This window comes from Mustela erminea, chromosome 3, assembly GCF_009829155.1.
Source record: "Mustela erminea isolate mMusErm1 chromosome 3, mMusErm1.Pri, whole genome shotgun sequence".
Taxonomy (NCBI): Eukaryota; Metazoa; Chordata; class Mammalia; order Carnivora; family Mustelidae; genus Mustela; species Mustela erminea.
Window position 1 is genome coordinate 69,296,522 of NC_045616.1, and position 22,755 is coordinate 69,319,276.

General features: G+C 42.4%; 1 protein-coding gene across 2 annotated transcripts; it reads left to right on the forward strand.

The window, feature by feature from the left end:
* The first annotated feature begins 7,188 nt into the window (after positions 1-7,188).
* On the forward strand, positions 7,189-21,447 carry CD180 (CD180 molecule). 2 transcript variants are annotated; one of them, XM_032336079.1, is made up of 3 exons: positions 7,189-7,449; positions 14,685-14,851; positions 18,820-21,447. In XM_032336079.1, exons 1-3 carry the CDS (start codon positions 7,357-7,359, stop codon positions 20,546-20,548), a joined length of 1,989 nt encoding a protein of 662 aa, XP_032191970.1. In that variant the 5' UTR covers positions 7,189-7,356; the 3' UTR covers positions 20,549-21,447. The 2 variants fall into 2 exon arrangements, with proteins under 2 accessions (XP_032191970.1, XP_032191969.1); XM_032336078.1 differs by lacking the exon at positions 7,189-7,449 and having other exon boundaries at positions 13,917-14,851.
* Positions 21,448-22,755: the final 1,308 nt, after the last annotated feature.

The window sequence follows — 22,755 nt, forward strand, 5'->3', positions numbered from 1 at the left end:
TAATTAGGGTGTCTATTTGTGACAAACAGTGACTCTCTGGACAGAGATTGGTTCCAACCCTGCCATGTTCAGTAGCTTTGGGCACTTTTTGGAGAACCAAACTGTTGCTTTAAAATAGAGAGAAGCTGGTGTGTGAGATTCATGCCATCTCTAGAAACACGTTTGCAAGACATGTGCCAGTGTTCAGATGTTGCCACAAGAAAAGCTCTCTGTGCAGAATTTTAACCTTCTATTTCTAGTCCCTCGGCTCTTCCCCAAAGTCTTTTGTCCTCTACCCAGCCCCCCGCCCCTGCAACCCCCATGCTGGCCAACTGCTCAAGAACTCCTGTGACTGGAGAAAGCCTCCTTCACAGGAGGTGGCTGTAGTAAGCAGAGATTGGGCAGGCCAAACTGGTGAGCCCCCTTAATTAGCTTCTTTGTATAAATATTTCCCCTTGTCCCTACTTACCAATCAGGAGCCATGATGTGTCCTGATCACAACAATAATTTGGGCCTGGGGCAGCCACCTCTTGCTCCATCATGAAAGAGGACTATTTACAGTCGCCTTTGCAGTCAATTCATCTCCGTAGCAGTGGAAAGTCACTACAGCTCACAGTAATCACTGGTTGTGAGCAAAGAGGCCCTTGGTGGTCAATAGCATTGGGCCTTCAGCGGCCCCGGCAGTGGCTCAGAGCTGTAGATTATGCACAATTAAGAAAATGCATCTGTGTGAAGCAAGAAGCAGCCCGCAGGCCTGGGGACCAAGTCAGCATGTCCTTGGCATTTACTAGGTCCAGATGTCTTTATCTTCTGGGCAGGAAGTCAGGGTCTGTCCAGATGGCATCTTGATTGCCTTCAGCCCAGCTGATTAAATTTCTAGGGCTGACATCTCTTCCAAATACACTCTCCATCCTCGAAAATGTGGTTGTGGAATAAGTGCCAGAAGAATCCCTGTACACAGCAGCAAACCGGGAGGCCTCGAACTGGAACCTGAGTGTCTGGGACGCAGACACTGTGCAAACTCCCTGCCACATGGCTGTGGTTCTGGAATGCTTCCTGTTGCAAACAAGGGAATTTCTGGGAAGCCAGTGTGGTGAGGGGCAAGATCACAACTCTCGGATCAGACAGGGCCCATTAGGAGTCCTAGATCCTCCACACTCTGACCTGTAAGCTGGAGCCTATCCCTAAACCACTCTGGCCTCAGTTTATTGGCCTATAAATCTACGATAACAACAAGACCTTCCTTGACAAGTTTTTTTTGAAAATTTTTTTGACATAATGCATGTCAAGCGCCTACAAGATTACCTGGCTTCTTCCTAATAAGGTTTCCTTGCATATATTTTCTAAGAAGCCTTCCTTAGTTTTGTTCCTAGCCTTATTTTAACTTCAGAGAACCTGCTTCTTAGAAATGGAGACCTGAATGGGGGTGATGAACCAGCCTGGGCACCACATATGCCTTTTGTTAGAAATAATAAATTATGGGTGCCGGGTGGCTCTGTTGATTAAGGGTCTACCTTCAGCTCAGGTCATGATCTCAGGGTCCTGGGACTAAGCCCTTTGTCAGGCCTAGGGGAGAAGGCTCCCCTTCTTAGTGGGGAGCCTGTTTCTCCCTTTCCCTCTGTCCTTTTCCCTACTTGTTTTCCTCTCTCTCCCTCTCTCAAATAAATAAATAAAATATTTTTTTTTAAAAATAAGTCAAGCAGAGAAAGACAACTGTCATATGATCTCCCTGATATGAGGAAGTGGTGATGCAACATGGGGGCTTAAGTGGGTAGGAGAAGAATAAACGAAACAAGATGGGATTGGGAGGGAGACAAACCATAAGTGACTCTTAATCTCACAAAACAAACTGAGGGTTGTTGGGGGGAGGGGACTTGGGAGACGGGGGATGGGGTTATGGACATTGGGGGGGTGCTTTGGTGAGTGCTGTGGGGTGTGTGGACCTGGCGATTCACGGACCTGTACCCCTGGGGATAAAAATATAAGTTTATAAAAAAATAAAAAATTATAAAAAAACACACAAATAAATTATTCTCCGTAGTCCTTTACAGGTTACCCTTCATAAGCACACTTGAGAGGTAAGCAGAACAGATGCTACTCCTCTTTTATAGAAGAAGGCAAGACTCTGAGAGGCTAATGACTTGTCCAAGGTCACATAGGTATCTGAGTCTGAAGACAGAAACCCATAAAGGCTACTAAATTCCTGTCTGCTGCTAATCGCCCCCTGGGGAAGTCAGTGTTCCACATGGTGCAAAGGAACGAACAAAATCTCCAGGCTCCCCTCAAACCACCACCATCCTGCCCCCAACAACTGTCTCCCCTCATACCAGTGGGACTTTTCTGGGGTTCACTAGAATGAAGAAAGGATGTCATCCGGCCATTTACAGAAATTGTCTTGCCTCTCTGCTAGTTCAGCAAGTACTTTCCTCTTGTACTGCACCGTAAAGGGCTATGAGAATTTAATCTAATATGATCCTCACAGAAAAAAAGCCTGACAAGAGACAGGATGTGAAAAATGTTCCGAAAGGGCTAAAATAAATGGTTTGATAATAATATGAATAATCCCAGCTCTTGGGAATGTCAGGCTCATGTTGTTCTTTTATATTCTTAAAATTTAAAAAAAATTGACAGGGTTGGATTAGATTATTTTAAAGCTGATTTTTAGTTTTAAAATTTCCAATATTAATATACCACTATTAGGACCACTTTATTTCAGAGTTAAGGGTTTATCTCAGAATCCCAATTCCCAGTACTATTCTCTAGTCCCTGTATCCCAGTGCCTGTTAATACATTCATTTAAAGCTTGAGAGAAAAACCCCAAGGACACCTTTAACATTTATGCCCTTATAAAATATACCAGATGAAAAAAAAAGTTAGTAAATGGCACTGACCTTATGGTTAATTGGAAGTTAAAACTTGATAAATATTCCTACATGTTACACATATTTCCAGAACCATATATGTGTAACCAGGTGTCCACAGATAATAATGAAGCCTTGATTGGGGGAAACGTCCTTTTTAAAATATCCTTTTTTAAATGGCTATAAGCTTCAAATGCTGTAATTTTTAAATCCAGTTTAAGTGGTTATAAGTCCAGGGAGTGGCTATTTTTGCTATGAGTCATCTCACAAAGGGGTAAATCCTGGGGCAGGAAATGCAAACTGTCCCTGGATTAGGCAAGAAGAACTCCCCCTTTCTCTGAATACTAAGGCCAAGGAGGCCTGGGCTCTGAGATGTGAAAAGGCCTGGGGTAATTTTGTGGAGGAGAAGGGATGTCCCAAGAACTTGGGTCCACAGGCCATGTGAGGATACGGTGCCTACTTGGTTAAGATGGTGATAACAGAACCATCAAACATGGAGCAGAGAAACAGGCAGTTCTGGAGCAAGAGAATCAAGGGCAGCATGGCAAAGCCATCAACACAAATGACCTTGAACGTGAGCACATGGTAAGAAGAGCCATGTCTCCTCTCCAGGTGGTGAAGGGGCTCTGTTTAGCCTGAGGATATCACAAGAGCCACCAATCGAAAGGCAAAGGCATAGAGCATGTCTAGACCTGAGGGCTCTGTTCTAATGTGCCCACAAGGCAGAACGCCAGGAACCCCCAAGAGAGTGGTGGGGAGGATTTTAGGAGGTCTTCACCTCTGAGCTTCATTGCTGTTAACCTTAATGGTTTAGTAACATAAATGAATATGGAGAAATATAATGATAAGACATTAAATTGATCATAAGAAGCATTAGAATATTCAAGTTGAAGTAGAATTTTAGATGCAAGTTGATTAGCATCTGGGGGTGGGAGAGGAAACAGGGGGAAGGTCAGGCACGACCCAAAAGCAGAACAAAAACTAAATGTACAAGAGAAAAAAAAAAAGAAAGACAGGACAGTTGTACACCACCTGGTGCCCATGAGCTGTACATGGAAATTAAATGTCTAGTTCTTTGCTAAAGGTGGAAGACAGAAGCATATTTGGGTTTGCAAATCCCTGAAAAAAGGCATATTAGCCTTTGGGTTTTAGCTAAGAAAGGGCTTAAAGAAGCAAACAAGTTATCCTAGGATCCCAAGTCACTCCGCAGACTATCATCAAATGGAAAAACGAGAAAGTGAGGTCATGGGTCTCCCAGACATGAAAGTGGACAGTTCTGGGAAGTCACCCATGGGGTGGCTGCTGACCCAATGGATGAACGCATGGGAACATGGGGGAATAAAAGAACAATAATTGCCCTGGTTACTTGTCTTTAGAAATAAATGAGTTTCTAATGTCTTTTCTTACCTTCCCCTTTCTCTTTCCATATCTCTGTAAGAACTGGCTCTTAAAATAAGGGACAGCAGTTCTATCCCATAATGGCTCTGTGAATCGGTTGGAATCATAGCAGGCATGATGTCCACCACTCCAGGCAAACCTCTCTCTGTTTTCTGTTTGCTAAGAAGGGGCAAGCTCACCTGGAGTAAGAAAGAGTCATTGTCAACAAACAGCAAGTAGGAGTCTATTTTATTGGCTCAAGCCAATCAGTTATATAAGTAAAATGGAAACCACTGTTTTGAAATAGACAAATTGGATTTTTAGATGAAGAAGTGTCTTACAGATAAGCTAGTCCAACTCCATCATTTGACAGATGGGGACATTAAGATACAGAAGGACGTTCCCAGTGACGCACGAGTTGATGGCAAAGCTAGAACAAGAATTCAAGTCATTGCTTTCCTTAGAAGATTTGGAAAACATTCAGATAGACTGTAAGGGATTCAGATGCATGTAGCTATGGTCAGGTTGGAGGAACTAGAGATTTTTTAAACCTGGGAAGGTTATGATTCAGAGACATCTTAACTACTGTCAAGTAGCAAAGGACCAGCAATAAAGGCTTGAACTTACTCTGTTGGCCTGAGGAAAGGAGGAGCATTGGAGGGAAGTCAGAGGGAAGACTTCAGGCTTTGGTGGTTTAGGTTTTAAACAGTCAAAATTTGCCAAGACAATTTGTTGGGGGCAGTAAATTTTCTGTCACCTGAAGAATTTCAGAATAGACTGGGAGGTAATGTAGTGTCTATGTTTTGTCTATGGAAAGGGGTGGGGCAAGGGGTGTGGAGGGAAGAATTCAGGCATGAAAATCATTTGGATGGGGTGACCTTTAAGAGCCTGTGATTCTTTACAACCTGGTACCAAATAAGGGTTTATTCTTCCTTTGAACTCTAAAACCTATCTTCCCATCTGTTTGCAATAGTTTAAATTTTAATCTATTTCATATTTCAGGGTATTATGCCCTGAATATTTGATTTGAATGCTGTGGCAGAAGGTCACTCATATTCATTTATTTTCTTTTACTCTTATACACTTGCAGTGAGTCTTTTGAATCCATTATGCAAACGTATGCAAATCATATGCAAATAGCACGGCCTCAGAAAATGACAAAATCCTATAGCCTTAACTGAGCCATCAAACCTTTCCTTAAAAAGAAAAGTAATACACCTTTTCCACATCTCTGGGCAGGAGACAACTTTCTGATAGTGATATTTCCATGACATTGGAATTGGTTAATCAGAGGAGTAACACATCCCTTGTATTTACATAGGAGTTAAAGTTTAAGAAAGCATTTTCAAATGATCCCATTTGATCCTCATAATTACCCTGTGAGGGCAGAACAGGAATTGGAATTCCTGTTCTATTTTTTAGATGGGAAATAGATACAGACAAGTGACATGACTTGCCCAAGTTCACTTGGTTGGTCATCAGCAGACTTGAGGCCAAAAACTATGCTCCTTCAAAACCAGAGCTCTTGCCATGCACCGAGATACATGCCTTTAAGGCGAGGTGGGCTGTCATCCAGTTTGCTTGCACTGTGTCTTACCAAAAGCACCTTCGGAGCCTCTTCTGTCGATGAGAATGGCATTTGAGGGGCGAGATGAGAAAAGCCTAAATATTTGTAGTAGCCCTCGCACGGTGCCTAAGCCACAGTTTCTCCAACCCCCTCTGCTTTTTCTTGTCTGGTCTGACATTTCCGACATTTCCAGATGAAGCACTGCCTTCATCCCAACCATTCTTCACTCTTTCAGGAGGCAAAATTCTTCCTTAAATTACAGTATGTAAGAGCACAGTCTCCATCGTGAGACCGTGGGTCTCAAGCCATCGTCCTCCATTTTCTAGTTATGCGGCCTTGGAGAGGTCATTTAATTTCTCCAAGCATGGGTTTTTACATCTATAAAGAGGGAGAAGCAACAGCACCTCTATGGTAGGACATGGGATAAAGATATAAACGCAAACAAAACAGCACCCTGCCTGGAGTCTGACATAGAACAGGGGCTCAATAAATAGCAGCTCCAGTGATTCTTAATGAACAGTTGTGATGAAGTAATGGAAGCAGCCTCTCAAGTCATTCTGAGCTCTGCAGTAAAGAACCGGGCTCTGGGAAATGGACTGGGGGAACCATAACGCCAAGCAGCCCCTCTGATGTCTAGAGGGAGCTCAGTTCAGCCCAGTGAGGAATGGCTGAACTTTGACTTTCTTTAATTATTCCCCCATCTTGTGCCATGATGAGGACAACTGCAATCCTGCTTGAAGCTATTTCTAAGAAGAGATAGAACCAAGGCTGACATCCTTAATCCTGCTCTCCCCGCTGGACTGCCCCATATACAGCAGGGTTCCCTACTTCCCCAGATTGAAAGGGAAAAAAAGGGGGATTCCATTCCACCTGAGCTGCTGTATTCAGCCTGAACCACAGGGTCAAAGGATGGATGTGTCATCCTCCCGTACCGAGACCAGAGGCAGGATCAACCAGGAGGCCTAGGCCGTCGTGGAGAGGGGCCTTGTCCCCTCCTGTTCCAGTGCCCACCTCCAGCAGGCCCCGCCTCAGAACCTGGTCCTTCCCTCTGCACCACCCTCCACCACCACCAGCATGCCACCGCGCCTCTCCATGGCGCTCACCTAGGACAGCTAATGAAACAGCTTCCTTTGTGAGGCCAGCTTCCTGCTTCTATGGCCTCTCTTGTGGAAAGGGACCAGAAGCTGTTGGAGGTAGCCAAACTGTTGAAGCTGGCCTAACTCAATAAAAACCATCACACTGAGAGTCCGGGTGACATGCACCAGAGGGGTGTTCAACTGATTCATGCTTGCCAGGAAATGCCCTGGACCATTCTGGGGCTGGGTTCTCAGCTATTTTTGGCAAGTATTGATGGTATGCAAAAGGAACTTCCTCTTTTTCTTTTTCTTTTCTTTTTTTTTTTTTTTTAGCACAGACCTAGCAAAAACTGAGCAATCAACAGCATTTCTTGTTCCCATATCACCCTTCTGAGCATCTCTCTGCCTGCCGAAATACTGAGGCCACTATACTTGGATACCATTTCTCCGCTCCAGGCACTGGATAAGCCGACCAAGCTGGGGTGGCCTCATTCCAATGATGGCTCCCCGTGCCAGCTGCTTCTTATTGGCGGTGGTGTTTTCTACGAGCTGTAAAGCCATCATCTCCTTGAATCAGATGTGCACTGAGGTGAGTCTGAACTGTGTGTCTTTATCTAGATTAAACTACCTGGAAATTGTGAGATTCGACAGTGCTATCTGAGCCTTAGTCTCTCAATATCAACTGTCTTTAAAAGGGTGACACGGGAGGCGCCTGGGTGGCTCAGTGGATTAAGCCGCTGCCTTTGGCTCAGGTCATGGTCTCGGGGTCCTGGGACGGAGCTCCATATCGGGCTCTCTGCTCGGCGGGCAGCCTGCTTCCCCCGCTCTCTCTGCTTGCCTCTCTGCCTACATGTGATTTCTGTCTGTCAAATAAATAAATAAAATCTTTTTTAAAAAAAGGGGGGGGTGACATGGCGGGTAGTGGTTTTTCTTTAGAGTGAAGGAGACATAGAGCTCCGCAAGGGGATGATCTGGAAGCTTCTTCACTGGAAGAAGTAAGGGTTTTCCTCCTCTGCAAACATTTCCCTCAAAAGGATCCTAACTGGGGTATAAGATACCAACAGGGGCTCAGGGCAAAGGGCAGCCCTCCAAACATGTGTCCAGCTTGGAGGTGCTGTTTTTCCAACATCCTAGCATACGGTCACTGCCACAAACTGCTTTCTGGTGTCCTGGAGATTAGTGAAGATGGCCTGTGCCAGGTTTTAGAGCATAGAAAGATCACTCTGAATGAGTCTTTCTCCTCGCATCGGACAGCCCTCCATCTGTTTTGTTAACCCACAGGAGTAATACTGGAGAATAGAGCCAGATTGTATCTTCTGTTTTACCCCATAACAATATTTACCAACTTGTGGGAAGTTCTTGGAGAAGGCGGTGAGAGACATAAAGGAGAAGGATCTGTCTCTTGTCAACTTCTAAAGTGCTTCAACCTCTCTCCTGCTGAGAAACTTCTCATGATTCTGGAGACCAGAAGTCTAAGATCCAGGTGCTGGAAGGATTACTTTCTTCTGAGACCTCTCTCATGAGCCTGTAGATAGCCACCTTCTCCCTGTGTCTCCACATCGTCTGGCCTTTGACGTATCCATGTCCTACTGTATTCTTCTCCTAAGGACGCAAGTCATACTATATTAGGGCCTATCCTGATGATTTCATTTTAACTAAATTACTTCTTTAAAGACTCTCTTTCCAAATAAAGTCACATTCTGAGGTACTTGGGTTAAGACAACCGAATGTGGGGGCAACACAAATCAGTCCACAAAAGAAGGGGTCAAGGAAGAGGTTTTTATCAACCCCAGAAGGCTACCTCCCCATCATTCAAGTTGGAAGGCCAATTACACACAGGCACATAAAGGACATGATAAGAGGCTCAGAGTGGGGACACCACCTCCTCAGTGACAACATCCTCAGGTAGGACAGTATCGCAATCAAATTCAAGCTCATTGCGAAGCAAGCTATCTTAAATATCCCCCTCTTAAGCCTACCAGCTCAACTCTTAAATCCCTGCAGGGCTGCAAAGCCCATGCAGCCCTCCAGAGGCCCAGAAGGGAGCCCTGGGAGATTCTGGAAATCCTGTGGAAATACTGTACCACTCTCACTTCCTACTGAGGACGCTAGGTTCCAGAGTTGTCAGTTCCTTTTTGCAACTGGCCCCAGCTTTGGCAGAGGAGAGGAGAGAGCAGCCGGGCGAACTCCTAGGCCTTGTGTTACCTATTCCATGGGCCCTCTGACACTCAGGTGTCACAAGTGATGCTGAGGGTCTCAGGATCTCTGGGCCTGGTCCTATGCTGCAGCAAGAGCTTTAGCTTTTGGTTAAGTCAGGTGAGGCTGAAACCTTTCAATACAACAACCTCCCTGCATCTCTTCCTCCAAAAGGACCAATTTTCAACACTTTGGAACCAATGCAATTAACACTATCTATACCTTCCTTTATATTCTCTATCATATATGAGTTCTTGGTAAGAGGATTGGCAGGCTGTTTTCTGAGCTGTCACTCTATGAGACTACTGGCAAGTTGCCAGGATACAAAGAAGAATGAGGGTTTGGTCCCAAGGTAAGGAACTTCTGGACCACTGGCAAGTGGAATAAAAGTGGGAGTGGTGGGAGAGGAAGCTTTGGGTTGAAGGGTTTGTTTTTCTCCAAGTGCAGGTCACCCAATTTGCCCTGCCCTCCCCCTCACCTTACTTTCCTCTTGTGTTCTCCTCTCCAGTTTAAGCAGAATTAACCACGTCCTGTATATGTGCTCCTGTGGTGGCCATTAGCTCATCAGGCCCTAATCTGAAAACAAGGCTTTTGTTTTGCTTTGAGTTTAATAAACCTCTTATTGAAGTAGAACATACATGCAGAAGGTTCCCCGGTCCTAAGTATACAGCTCCCTGAGTTTTAACCCAAGAGAGCACATCCATGTGACCAACATATAGATCAAGAAACACACATTCTCAGAAGCCCCTTCATGACTCTTTCCAGTCACCAGCCCCCAGGGGCATCCAATACTCTAACTTCTATGACCAAAAAATGATTTTCCCTCTTCGTGAATTTCATATACAGGAGACCACATGGTATGTACTCTTTGGTGCCTGGCTTCTTTTGTTCAGCATTAAACATGTGACATTTACCAAAGATGCTGCATAGAGCAATCATTTGGTTTTTTAATCACAGACTGTATATTTTGTATTAGTGTATTGTGGTATTCTCTTGTATTAGAGAACCACTATTTATTTATTTATTCATTCAGCTGTTAATGGCCGTTTGCCTTGTTTTCGATTTCTTGGCTATTGTAAATGCTGCTGCCTTGGACATTTATATCTATGTCTCTAGAAAACAGATGTGCAAATCTTGATTAGGTGTATACCTGGGTGGGGATGTATTTGGTCATAGGGTATACATGTATTTAATTTCAGTAGATATTGCCAAAAGGTTTTCCAAAGGGCCGGTACCCAGATATACTCACGGGCAATGTGTATGAGCTCTGATTGCAATGTATCCCAGGATCCTCACTATTGTTTAAGAATGTTTGCCATTCTGATGGATGGTGAGTAGTGTATTTACTAGGATTTAATTTTTATTTTCCTGATGATTAAAGTCAGTACATTTTCAACTTCATTGGCCATTGACATATCCTTAAGTGTGAGTGTATGTGTTGGGGGGGGGTGAGAGAGAGAGAGAGAGAGAGGGAAGGGCTTCTTCTAGTCTTTTGCCCATTTTCCCTTGGATTATTGGTCTTTCTCAAATTGATTTGTTAGGGCACTTTAAGTATTGTGGATATAAGTCCTTCGTTAGATTGCAAATATCCTCTCCCACTCCATGGCTTGCCTTTCCACTTTCCTAGTGATATCTTCTGATGAACAGAAGTTCTCAATTTTAATGTAGGTTAATTTATTATTGTTCCTTTATTTTCAGTGCATTTCTGTCCTGCTTAAGAAATTTCTGCCTACCCCAAGGCCATAAAGATATATCCTATGTTTTCTAGAAGTATGCCTGGTATTTATTGCTGTTGCTTGGTTTCCTTTTTACATCTATGGCCCACACTGAATTAAAATATTTCAAATATTTTATTTCAATATTTCAAACCTAGATAAGTTCTAAAAATATAATGAACATCCATAAACACTTCATGTGGAATCTTCCATTGTTATATTCTACATGTTCTGCGTGTGTGTGTGTGTGTGTGTGTGTGTGCTTACATCATAAGTAACAAAATTAGAGCCATTACCAGGTATTTGGAGGCTGACAAATGTGCAAAGCATAACTAGAATAAGTGTCCTGTGATCTGAATTCTGATAACACTTTAGATGAACTCTTGAATAATTACTTTGAAGCGTAGACACACCTCTTCATTTCAAATGAACTCATCTTGGCTACCCTGTCCCCTCAAAACTATGGTAGAAGGCAGTCCTTCCATCCTAGGGAGGGGTGGAGAGTGCTTAGTAGGACTTCTTTTTAGGAGAACTCCAAGTTCACAAGTTCGCACATACAAAGGCTTCTGAAGAGTTGTCAATAACATGATGTTGTGATGATCCAGTGAAAGGAACTCCTCTTATGAGTGCCCAGCCTACATTATCTCATTAATCCTTAGGGCTGGCCGGCAAACAAGGTTATCCCCCATCTCTAGCTGGGGAAAAAGAAGGCTCAGAGAACACAGTTAAGTGGTTGAGAGCTGGAATTTGTCCACCAGACAAATAGAAAATGAACTGCATATAATTGGGATGCCCTTTGCCTGGAGGTGTCAGGTAGACCACCAAGCTTTAGGACTCTGCCCTTCTGGGAATGTTTTGTTTTATTTTTAGAGGGCAGCTGTTACCCTGGGATTTGATGCAGTCATAACGCTATCTCTGGGTAGAAGAGTGAAAAATGGAGGGAAGGTCAGTGTTCGGCATCCCAGACTCCTCGCGCAGGGGGAAGCTGGCCACTGTGTGTGCCGAATGCAGACAAGACATTTGTTGGAAAGGTGGGAGTTGGCACCTGGGGAAACTCAAAGGGTTCAACATTAGAATATTTCAACACTTTCGACAAGAGAAAATACAGTGGGATAGCAGGAAGTTAGAGCTACAGCAGAAGGCGGCAAAATAAGATCTTGATTGAAAAAATGCTAATGAATACCTGGGCGGGAAAGGGAGGGCAAACACCGATGTAGCCCTTGGAAGTCCTGTTCTGTGGAAAAAGCACAGCTCCGGCAGGACGCTAGAGACGGAGTAGGTGGTGCAGGTCCCAGTGCACATGGGGTCCTGAGTAAATGCCTCACGTCTGGGCAGCGGGGAAGGCCCGGGACGGCAGCTGTGAAGGCCCCATAGCCTTGCACAGCCCTGCCGGCGGCAGGAATTCCCAGCAACAAGCAACCCGTCTGCTGTGGAACCAGCCAAAGCAGGAGTGAGGAGGTCATTTGCCACAGTGACCTCGCACTGAGGGCTAGAGAAGGAGAGCTGGTTTCATAAGAAGTGCTCACATGGAACTCAGAGGAACCACAGGGGCTGCACGAGCAATGAGGTGTCTGCCTGGAGAAGCACTGAGCGCGTGTCCCTGGCGGCCAGCCCCACCCAGGGGCAGAAGGGCCATGGCCCCACCGTATTCCCTTTCTGCCTCCTGCTCCTTCCCTCTCTCTTGCATTGTCCTTCTACAGTCCCGGAATCCTGCGCTCTGCTAATCACACTCTCACAAAGTTTCGACATGGATCCTGACAGCGAAAAAGACACAACTTCATTCACATAGTATTTCTACCAAAAATGTATAACCCGAATCAAATCAGGAGGAAAGATACGACCCCAAGCAAGGGACATTCTGTAAGATACGAGGCTGTGTTCAGTTATAAATAAAACAAGATGAAATAAAAATAAAATAAAAAAATATATATCTCAATGCTATGAGAGACAACAAAAGGCTAAGGAATTTTCTCAGACGAAAGGAGTCTAAAGAGCCATGAAAACTAAATGCAATGTGTGAACTTGGATTAGAAAAACAAAATTACTATGAAGGACAATATTAGGACAATTGCCAAAATGTGAATACAAACTCTATGTTGGACAATAATATCGTATCAACATTCAATAGTCTGAATTTGGTAATGGCAACATGATTACAGAAGAGATGTCCTTGTTTTTTTGTTTTGTTTTCCTAAAGATTTTATTTCTTTATTTGACAGAGAGCACAAGTAGACAGAGGCAGGCAGAGAGAGAGAGAAGCAGGCTCCCCGCTGAGCAGAGAGCCTGATGCAGGACTCGATTCCAGGGCTCTGGAATCATGACCTGAGCTGAAGGCAGAGACTTTAACCCACTGAGCCACCCAGGCACCCCAGAGATGTCCTTGTTCTCAGGAAATTGAGGGGTAAAGGGACATGATATCTGCAATTTACTATCAACAAAAAAGAGGATGAGAAGAGTGAGTGTGTGTGTGTGTGTGTGTGTGTGTGTGTGTGTGCTTCCTGCCTTAAAAAATACAATAGACCAGAGCACCAGGCTTGCTCAGTTGGTAAAGCCTGCGACTCTTGACCTTGGGGTTGTGAGTTTGAGTCCCACTGTGGCTATAGAGACTACTTAAAAATAAAATCTTTAAAAAATATATGATAGATTGCAAACGATTTAACACTGCTTGAGTGATTGCAGAGCACGGGGCGCTCCGAGCCACCATCCATATAGTAACTGTGATCGCACAGGAGTGTGAATATGAAAACCAAAGGGGAGGGGATGGGTGTGTGTATGCAGCTTAGGACATTTTCCAAGATGTGCTTGTTTTTTTAAATTCTCTTATAAGCTGCAATTCTTGTCATTTGCCTCTCTCTCCCAGGAATCAAGGGCAGAATTCAAAATACTCGGCTCCCATGGAACCTAGGATGAGGCAATCCTCTGAACTTAAATGCATGGCTGTTCCCCAATGCTGGGGTCTGGTATCAGTAGCTTGTGGTTCCAAAGATCCAGAAATGAGTCATGCTTCAAAGTTGCATAGTCTCATGACCTACGGGCTATGCCACCCTGCTAGTTTGTTTAAATTGTGTCTTAAGAAAAAAAAAATTCTGATGTAGTGTTCAATGATTCATTAGTTGCATATAACACCCAGTGCTCATCACACCACGTGCCCTCCTTAAATATTAAGAAAATTTCTGAACAGATACAGAAGTCATTAGTTACAAAGAACGTCCATGAGTACATAACTATATTCAACAATCATCAATATTTTGCCTATTGATTTCACCTAACCATTCCTCCCTTCCTTTTTTCCCTGAGTATTCGAAAGGAAATCCCCAACATCAAGTCATTTTATCCAGAAATACTTCAAAAGGCTTCTCTAAAGAATACGAACATTGCACTTATAATCAACAAAACTCACAATTCCTTAAGATCTTCTAATATGCTATCCTCAAGTTTTTCTTGATAGTCCATAAAATCTCTTTTCCTAATGCTTTATTTGAATCAGAAAAGGTAGCATAAAATATGCAACATACTACATACCATATACCATGTACTACGTACCATGTAGGAGCATTCTGTACCTGGCTCTTTACACCTGACAGCATACCTGGATATCACTCCATGTCAGCATGTGGGGGTTTTCCTCATCCTGTCTTCATCTGCAGAAGGTTCCATCTTGTGAATGTACTGTATTCCATTCAACAAGTCCTGTATTGATGAATAAGCTGGTTATTGCCCATCTTTTGGTACCACAAAAATTACAAAAATGACTACAGCAAATAATCTTTTGCATGAGCCACTTTGTGTCTTTGCAGATATCTATTTGGTCAAGATCACTAGAAGAGAGATTGCTGTTCAAAGGATAAATGTAATTTTGCTAGTCGATCAAATTACCAACTCTGTTAGGAATTTATATTGTTTCTCTCATCAGAAAGAAGCCAACAGCACATATAACTGTGAAAATTTAGGTCTCGCGGGAGTTCCTGACACTCTACCAAATACAACAGAATTTTTGGAATTTGGCTTTAATTTCCTACCTACACTTGAAAATACAACTTTCAGCAGACTTGTAGATCTGATCTTCTTGGATTTAACCAGGTATGTATCTGAGTTCCTCGTCTATAGTTGATATTTTACTTATGTAATAACACAACTTGCATTCAAATTGTTTCCAGGATCTTCTTTTGGGAGCGCAGGGACACTCTATCTATTTTTCAGGTTTACTCTTTCCCATGAAATGTTTTTATGCAGGTGAAATGTAATATTTTTAAAAACCCAGTCAGTAGAGAGAAAAGTGGATTATTTTCAAAACTAGATTGCATCAGCAGTGTTAAGAAGTTCTAAGGAATACTGATAAAAAAAAAACTGAAAACAAATCTTGTATTATATCAGATACATAGTTTATATTGGGTGATGACATTTTAAGAAAAATTTATAGGAGAGACACATAAACTACTAACTTTTCCCCCCTCTAGATTGAGAAAAGAGTTCCATTATTTAATTTTAGAAGCAAAATCAGGATTCCAAATGCTGAATCAGGTTTGTGAACCAGTGGGCAGAAGTATCACAAGGAAAAAAGGGAAGAAACCAGAAGGGAAATACAGCATGCACGGGTGCGCGTGTTCATGCCTGTGTGTGTTTGTGTATGTGTGTGTGTGTAAGATGGGAAAGGCTTTCCATGTAGATGGGGTCTACACTGCTTGCAGCAGCTCTGTTTCTTTGGTGTCTCAGCCTGAGCTTCTCCAGAGTGGCAGAGCCTTCACATCCCCAAGACTATTTCAACTTTATAACTTTATTTCAACTTTGTAACTTTAATGCTGAATATTATTTAACTCATGTTCAATGAGGAAATGGAGGCTCGGGGAGACTCTGTGAGTTTGCTTAGGGTCACAGAGTAAGGGAACTAGGACTCTGCTCTCCTGACTCACAGTCCAGATTCCCCCAGAGAACCCCAAGCCACCTCCACAGCCAAGATTCCACCAGCTGCCTTGCAATATGTCACTGAGACAAAGCCTTGCCTTTTCAGACAGGGACAGAGATCATTCTACTACCTACCCTTTGTGCCCTTGAGATATTTACTTTCCCTCTACCTTACCATTTCTCACTTTTAGATGAAATGAGTTTGACCACATTTCTAAGGAATGCATGGGGCCAGGATAGCTTGTCCAGCTAGAACACTCTAGGTTTCCTCTTCTGTTATTCTCAAATGGTAATACGGATAGGACCTCATACTTTCTAAACTCCCTCTCCTTAGCTCTCCTCGCCCTTGCCTCTCACAGGGCCACCAGTCAGACACTATTTTTTATTACTTTAAATAGCCACTGGGTTTTTTTGTTTTGTTTTGTTTTGTTTGTTTTTTAATAGCTCTGTCAACATGTTTTCTGTTTTTTTTTCTTTGATTACTCTTCCATCTCACTTTTTGGACTTTCTCTTGGAACAATTTCCCTTTTTTCCTGAGGTACATAACAATTTCTTTAGTGAAAGTCTGCTAGTAGTCAACTCCCTCGGTTTTTGTTTTTCCAAAAATGTCTTTATTTCACTCTGATTCTTGAAAGACAGTTTCTCCTGACAAGATTCCAAGTTGGTAGTTATTTTTCTCAGCCCGTTGGTGCTGCCGTTCCATTCTCCCCTGGTTGCTGCTAGATAGTCACCTGTCTGTGTAATCACCGTACACATGCAGGCAATCTCTCCTCTCTTGGTGTTTCCAGTAGTTTTTCTTTGCCTTCAGTACTCTGTAATATCAGTGTTACACTGAGTAAATCACTGGGCTTCTTGAATCTGCAAGGGGTGTCTTTCATCAATTCTAAAATATTCCGGCTGTTATTTGTTTGCAACTTGGCCTGCTCCCATTCACTCTTTGATCTTCTCTGGATCTCCGATTTGATTTATACTGCATCTTCTCATCCACCCTTCATATATGTCAATATGCCCTTCTTGTTTTCCACCTCTTTGGGTTTTAGACTATATTCTAGGTAATTTTCTCACATCTACTTTTAGTCCATTAGTATCCTCCTCAGCTTTGTTTAATCACTTGGGTAAACTGTCCTTGGTTTTTCAATTTCATTAACTTCCTACTTCAGTAAATTTCAATGACTTCATTTTATAAATATATCACATCAGTTTTAATAAGTTTTTCCTTCATCATATTATTGGTTTATACTGTTTCCTTTAAACATATCAAACACATGTTTGATAGAAATATGTGTATTATATATTCTGATAATATATATCAGATATATCACATATTCTTTATAAATCATATATATATGTTATCAGATGTACCTCTTAATTCCAGTAAAATTCTGTTTGTTTTAACCTGATTCTGTAGAACATTTTTTAAAAGGATGTATTTATTTGCTTAAGAGAGAGAGCATGAGCAGGAGGGACAGAAGGAGAGGAAGAAAGAATCTCAAGCAGAGTCATGCTGAGCACAGAGCCTGACACAGGGACTCTATGCCATGACCCTGAGATCACAACCTGAGCTGAAACCAAGAGTCTGATGCTTAACCGACTGCATCACGCAGGCCCCTCTATAGAGCACTTTTTTTTAAAACTGACTTTGACTAACTAATTCCCTTATGTCTTGAGTAAAATGTTACTTTGAGCTTATTTATCATTTGAAACTTGATGCAAATCGTTGTTTAAAATACTTTCCTGGAATTACACAATGGCATTATGGCTATAGAAAATAAGCCTATATTTTTTGGAGATGCATAATAAAATATGTACAGGATATCTAGGATCTAATTTAAAATCATTCAGGAGGAAGAGGTGGAAACAGAAGAAGCAAAGAAGTGTATGTGGCCAAATCTCAAGAACCGTTGCCGCTGTGTGATAGATGTATGAAAGTTTATTGTACTATGATCTTGACTTTTATGTAAATTTGAAGGTTTTCCATATTAAAAATTAATTAAGTAGGTATATTACTCCCAAAGAAATTTCTGTTTACTTCTGCCAGTTACCTGAAGTCACTATCATCCTGGAGTTGCTTGAAACTCAATTTTCTACACGAGCTTCTTTTGGGTGGTTCACAGACAGAGCATCAACTCAGGCCACACTCCTCAGGAGTGGAAGCTTGTAGTTTGAGAATCTCAGAAGAGACTTCTCTCATTATTGTTGTTCCATCCAGAGCTATGGCCAAGAAAAACACATATCCCCAAGATCACCCTCTATGAACTTTTTTTTCAAGGTCATCCACCGAAAGAATCCTTTTTGAGGGTCTTGGTGGTTTACAGGTTTTTGATAGGACCTCCTACCCTGCTTGGACCCCAACCTTTGTCTCCTGTCATGTTGCATATGGCTTATCACAACTCAGGCTCTAAGCCACCAAGAACTGGCAGACATTGGCAGATATGACAAAGCTAGCTCCAGGGCTCACTTGTTCCTAGGGATTCCAACTTTTTCTAAGGAAATTAGAATTCTAAGGAATTTCCTTCTTGATCTCCAGGGGAGTTATGTGTGTGTGTGCGTGCGTGCGCACGCACGTGCATGCACGTACATGCCTACACCTATGTGTGCATGCATAATCCAGTATTTTCAGGTGCAATACCAGGATGAAAACTCTACTTTTCCATATTTCTATGGAGCATTTTCATATGTATCATTTGACTAACAACTGTTCCTCAAAGTACTCACCATTTCTGTACTTTATAGACACAACAAAAGAGGTTGAGATAAGTTGTGATTTGCCTAGAATGAGATACATATACTACATATCATGTTATATATAACATACTGTATATTACTTAAAATAGTAAATAGTTGGATTGTGCCTACAATCAAACCATTAATTGTTCCCTAGAGTCCAAACACAAACCTCGAAGAGTTCAATCCAAAGGGGCAAGATATCCAGAAAAAAATTCTAAATCAAAGTTTTCAGAATTGAGGCTAGCCATTAATCCACAGGTGATCTGTTGGTACTTAAGAAAGTTTTTTATGTTTTATTTTAAGTAACAACATATAGTGTTTTTAATAAACACAAAAGATGGTTCTATTAATATAGGTCACTGTGACAGAGTTTTTCTTTTTTCCAATTAACTATTGTTAAATACTATTACCTTTTCAAGGTGCCAGATTAACTGGGTACATGAAGATACTTTTCAAAACCATCATCAATTGAACACAATTGTGCTGACTGGAAATCCTCTGATATTCATGGCAGAAACCTCTCTTAATGGGCCCATGTCACTGCAGCATCTTTTCCTAATCCAAACAGGAATATCCAATCTCGAGTTTATCCCAAGTCAGAATCTGGAAAACTTGGAAAGCTTGTATCTTGGAAGCAACCATATTTCCTCCATTAAGTTCCCAGAAAACTTCCCAACCCAGAATCTGAAAGTTCTGGATTTTCAGAATAATGCTATACACTACCTCTCTAGTGAAGACTTGCATGCTCTGGAGAAGACCACCAACCTAAGCCTTAATTTCAATGGCAATGACATTAAAGGCATTGAGGCTGGAGCTTTCCGTTCAAAAATCTTCCAAAGTTTGAATTTTGGAGGGACTCTTAACTTGTCTGTTGTATTAAAAGGTCTACAGAACTCCTCTATTCAGTCTCTCTGGCTGGGGTCATATGAGGACACGGATGACCAAGACCTTACTTCAGCCATGTTTGATGGACTTTGTGAAATGTCTGTTGAAAGCATCAATCTGCAGAAGCAATATATCTCTGATATCTCATCTACTACATTTCGGTGCTTCACTCAACTCCAGGAATTGGATCTGACAGCAAATCACTTAAATGAGCTCCCCTCTGGGATCAAGGGGATGAAGGCTCTCAAGAAATTAGTTCTCAATGTAAACATATTTGACCAATTGTGTCAAATCAGTGCTGCCAGTTTTCCATCCCTTCTAGACCTCTCTATCAAAGGCAACAAGAAGAAACTTGACCTCGGTGTCGGCTGTTTGGAAAAACTAGAAAATCTTCAGAAACTTGATTTAAGCCACAGTGATATAGAGGCTTCTGACTGCTGCAATCTTCAACTCAAAAACCTGTCCCACTTACAATACCTAAACCTGAGCTACAATGAGCCTCTTGGACTCCAGAGTCAGGCGTTCAAAGAATGTCCTCGGCTAGAAGGTCTAGATTTGGCATTTACTCGCTGGTATGTTAAGGGTCCACAAAGTCCTTTCCAAAACCTCCATATCCTACAGGTTCTGAATCTTTCTCACTGTCTCCTGGATACCAGCAATCAGCATCTTCTAACAGGTCTGGTGGATCTCCGCCATCTAAATTTACAGGGGAATCACTTTCAAGATGGGAGTATCTCAAAGACCAACCTACTTCAGACCTTGAGGAGCTTGGAGATTCTTATTTTATCCTCCTGTGACCTCCTCTCCATAGACAAGCAAGCATTCCAGAGCCTTGGGAAATTGAGTCACGTTGACTTAAGCTACAACAACCTGATGGGCAATAGTATTGATGCTCTTAGTCATCTTCAGGGAATCTACCTCAATATGGCCGCCAATAACATTCAAGTCATCCCATCTCATCTCCTCCTCACCTTGTCCCAGCAGAGCACCATTAATTTAAGTCACAATCCCCTGGACTGCACTTGTTCGAATATTCATTTTATAACATGGTACAAAGAAAACCTACAGAAATTTGAGGGCTCAGAGGACACCAAGTGCGCAAACCCCCCGTCTTTAAAGGGAGTTAAGCTGTCTGATGTCAAACTGTCTTGTGGGATTACGGCCATGGGCATTTTCTTTCTTGTAGTATTTTTATTCTTGATTGCCCTTCTGCTCATTTTTTCGGTTAAATTCCTTCTGAGGTGGAAATACCAGCACATTTAATGCTGAACGCTTCTAGAGATGTCAAGTCAATATGTTTATGAAAATGCCTGAAGAAAGGGAAGAGTTGTCTGTTCCTTTTCAGCCTCGCAGACTTCTCGGACTGGTTCCTGTAGCTGGGCAGGGATTCACTGTGCTTCTCTGAGTCCTAGAGCTAATGAACCTTCCTGAAACTTAAACTGACTAGGGCTAGGGGGCCCAACAACAGCTGTGAGAGACCCAGAGCCATTTCTTCACATGGAAGGTGGTTGGAGGACCCTTGGCAGGGAAAGGCCAGGAGAGGAATGCACAGGAAGCCATCTCCCTTCTGGTTGTGGACACCCCTCGAAGCAGCTCCTACCATGACTCTAAGAGGAAATCAACTCCTCCAACTAGGCAGTGTGGACAGAGTTTGGCAGCCCAAACTCTGTCTCCCACAGCTTGGACATCATGCTTGGCTCTGAATCCTCAGTAAAGCATATTTACTTGAAAAATGTGTTGAGGATAAAGTCTCAAAGCTTATTTTAAATGGAAAAGGGGATACACAGCGAATTTAAAAGAAGAGGCCGAGAAATGAATCTGACCTAAAATCAACCTCACTGATCTCTTTAATCCTTGGGTTTAAGCCTTCTACAAAGCAGCTAGGGTGTAAATAGCTACCAAAAAAAAAAAAAAAAAAAAAAAAAAAATCACCCCCACTAGCCCCCCAGCCCCCAACATCTAGGAGTTTTGCTCCATTGGCCACCCTCTCTTCAGAACCCCAGAAGCTCCTTCTACCTATCTGGGGCACTTGCTCTTATGTTATAAATCCTACCTTACACATGGGCTGTGGTCCAAGTGATCTTCTCATTTGGATGTCTGGTCCTTAGAAGCTTCTTTCCCACAGGAGCTATGAAATAAATAGTGCTTTGGTTGCCAGGCCAGCTCTCAAAACTCTATTTACCTGGGACAGCAATCAATACAGCACATTCACATTGAAAACTGGTGGAAAAAAGCGTAGTTGTAAGCTAGCCTTCCAGAACAATAAGCCGGCTTACTGAGGTCCCAGTGAGGGTGGGGGTGTCAGCAATGGTTATACCAGTGGAAAAGAGAGGACAAGACTGTTGAATGTCAAGAGGGAGAGAGGACAGGGAAGAGGAAAGTGTTTTGACTTGAGCCTTACAAGGTACAAAGGGTCATTCTCATGTACGGCTTGATCTTCCGTAATCTTCCTGGTAGACAAGGGCTGGAACCTGTTGCCCTTAGATGTTACATTTATATGGTCTTAAGTTCTGTAACTAATTTTAAACTAAAGATGGTAACATAGAGTTATGAAAATCTGATTGGTTATCAAAATAACATTGATTAACGTTCATATCCAATGGGAATTGATTAGCCCTTCAGATGAGGGCATAAGAGTGTATCACAGTAACAAAGTAGAAACTTGGGGAGCAAGCTCTCTTTACCTCTGTATCCCTGAGAACCGCAGGAAAGACAGGAAATGCTGACAAAATGCCATAGACCTCTACTGCAAATGCTCTGTTAGCCTTAGGGTTTTTTGTTGTTGTTGTTGTTTGTTTGTTTGTTTGTTTGTTTTGTGCAGTCCTGCATGGGAGGCCCAGGTTTCTCAGAAGTTCTCCTGGGTGCAAAACTTAAGGGGGAAACCAAAAAATTCAGTAAGCAAGACAAAAACATTTTAATGCGGTATTTTAAAAACTTTAATGACAGAAATACATGGTAAATAAAATATAAACATTTAAAAAAACAGGATCCATAATAATAGTCCCATGCTGAACCACATTAGAGCCTGAGGCAAAAGGAAAAATCTAAACCTGACTTTGTTCAAAATTTTGATATTTTGCATTAGTTTTTTAATTTAATGTTGCGTAAAATATTATCTTCATTACTGAGTTCTTTGGTGCTCCCTTAAATTTAGCACCCAGGGTGGGTGTCTCACTGGCATTACCCCGTTGCCACCATGAGGAATGTTAGGAAGTAGGGATTCCCAACTCATTCCCAGGCCACAGTTCACCTAGGCATGTATGAGTGGGCATATGCTATCTCAGTTTTACTCAGAAGTGTCTGTCCATTTCCCCTCACTTTCTGGAAGTAGCCCAAAGTGTCCAAGAACTTACACCTTGTTCCCCATCCTCAGGTAACTTCCAACTCTTGGACTCCCAGGCATCCTTCCTTCAAAGCCAAGAGAGGGGGCAGAGATGAATGGGTACCTTATTCCCCTGAGCTCTAGGGAA

Excerpts from the sequence above, each read along its gene's own strand:
- CD180 (XM_032336078.1), top strand. The coding sequence starts at position 14,520 with ATGACTACAGCAAATAATCTTTTGCATGAGCCACTTTGTGTCTTTGCA. Across the intron at positions 14,852-18,819 it reads ATCTTCTTGGATTTAACCAG|GTGCCAGATTAACTGGGTAC; the intron begins GTATGTATCTGA and ends TACCTTTTCAAG.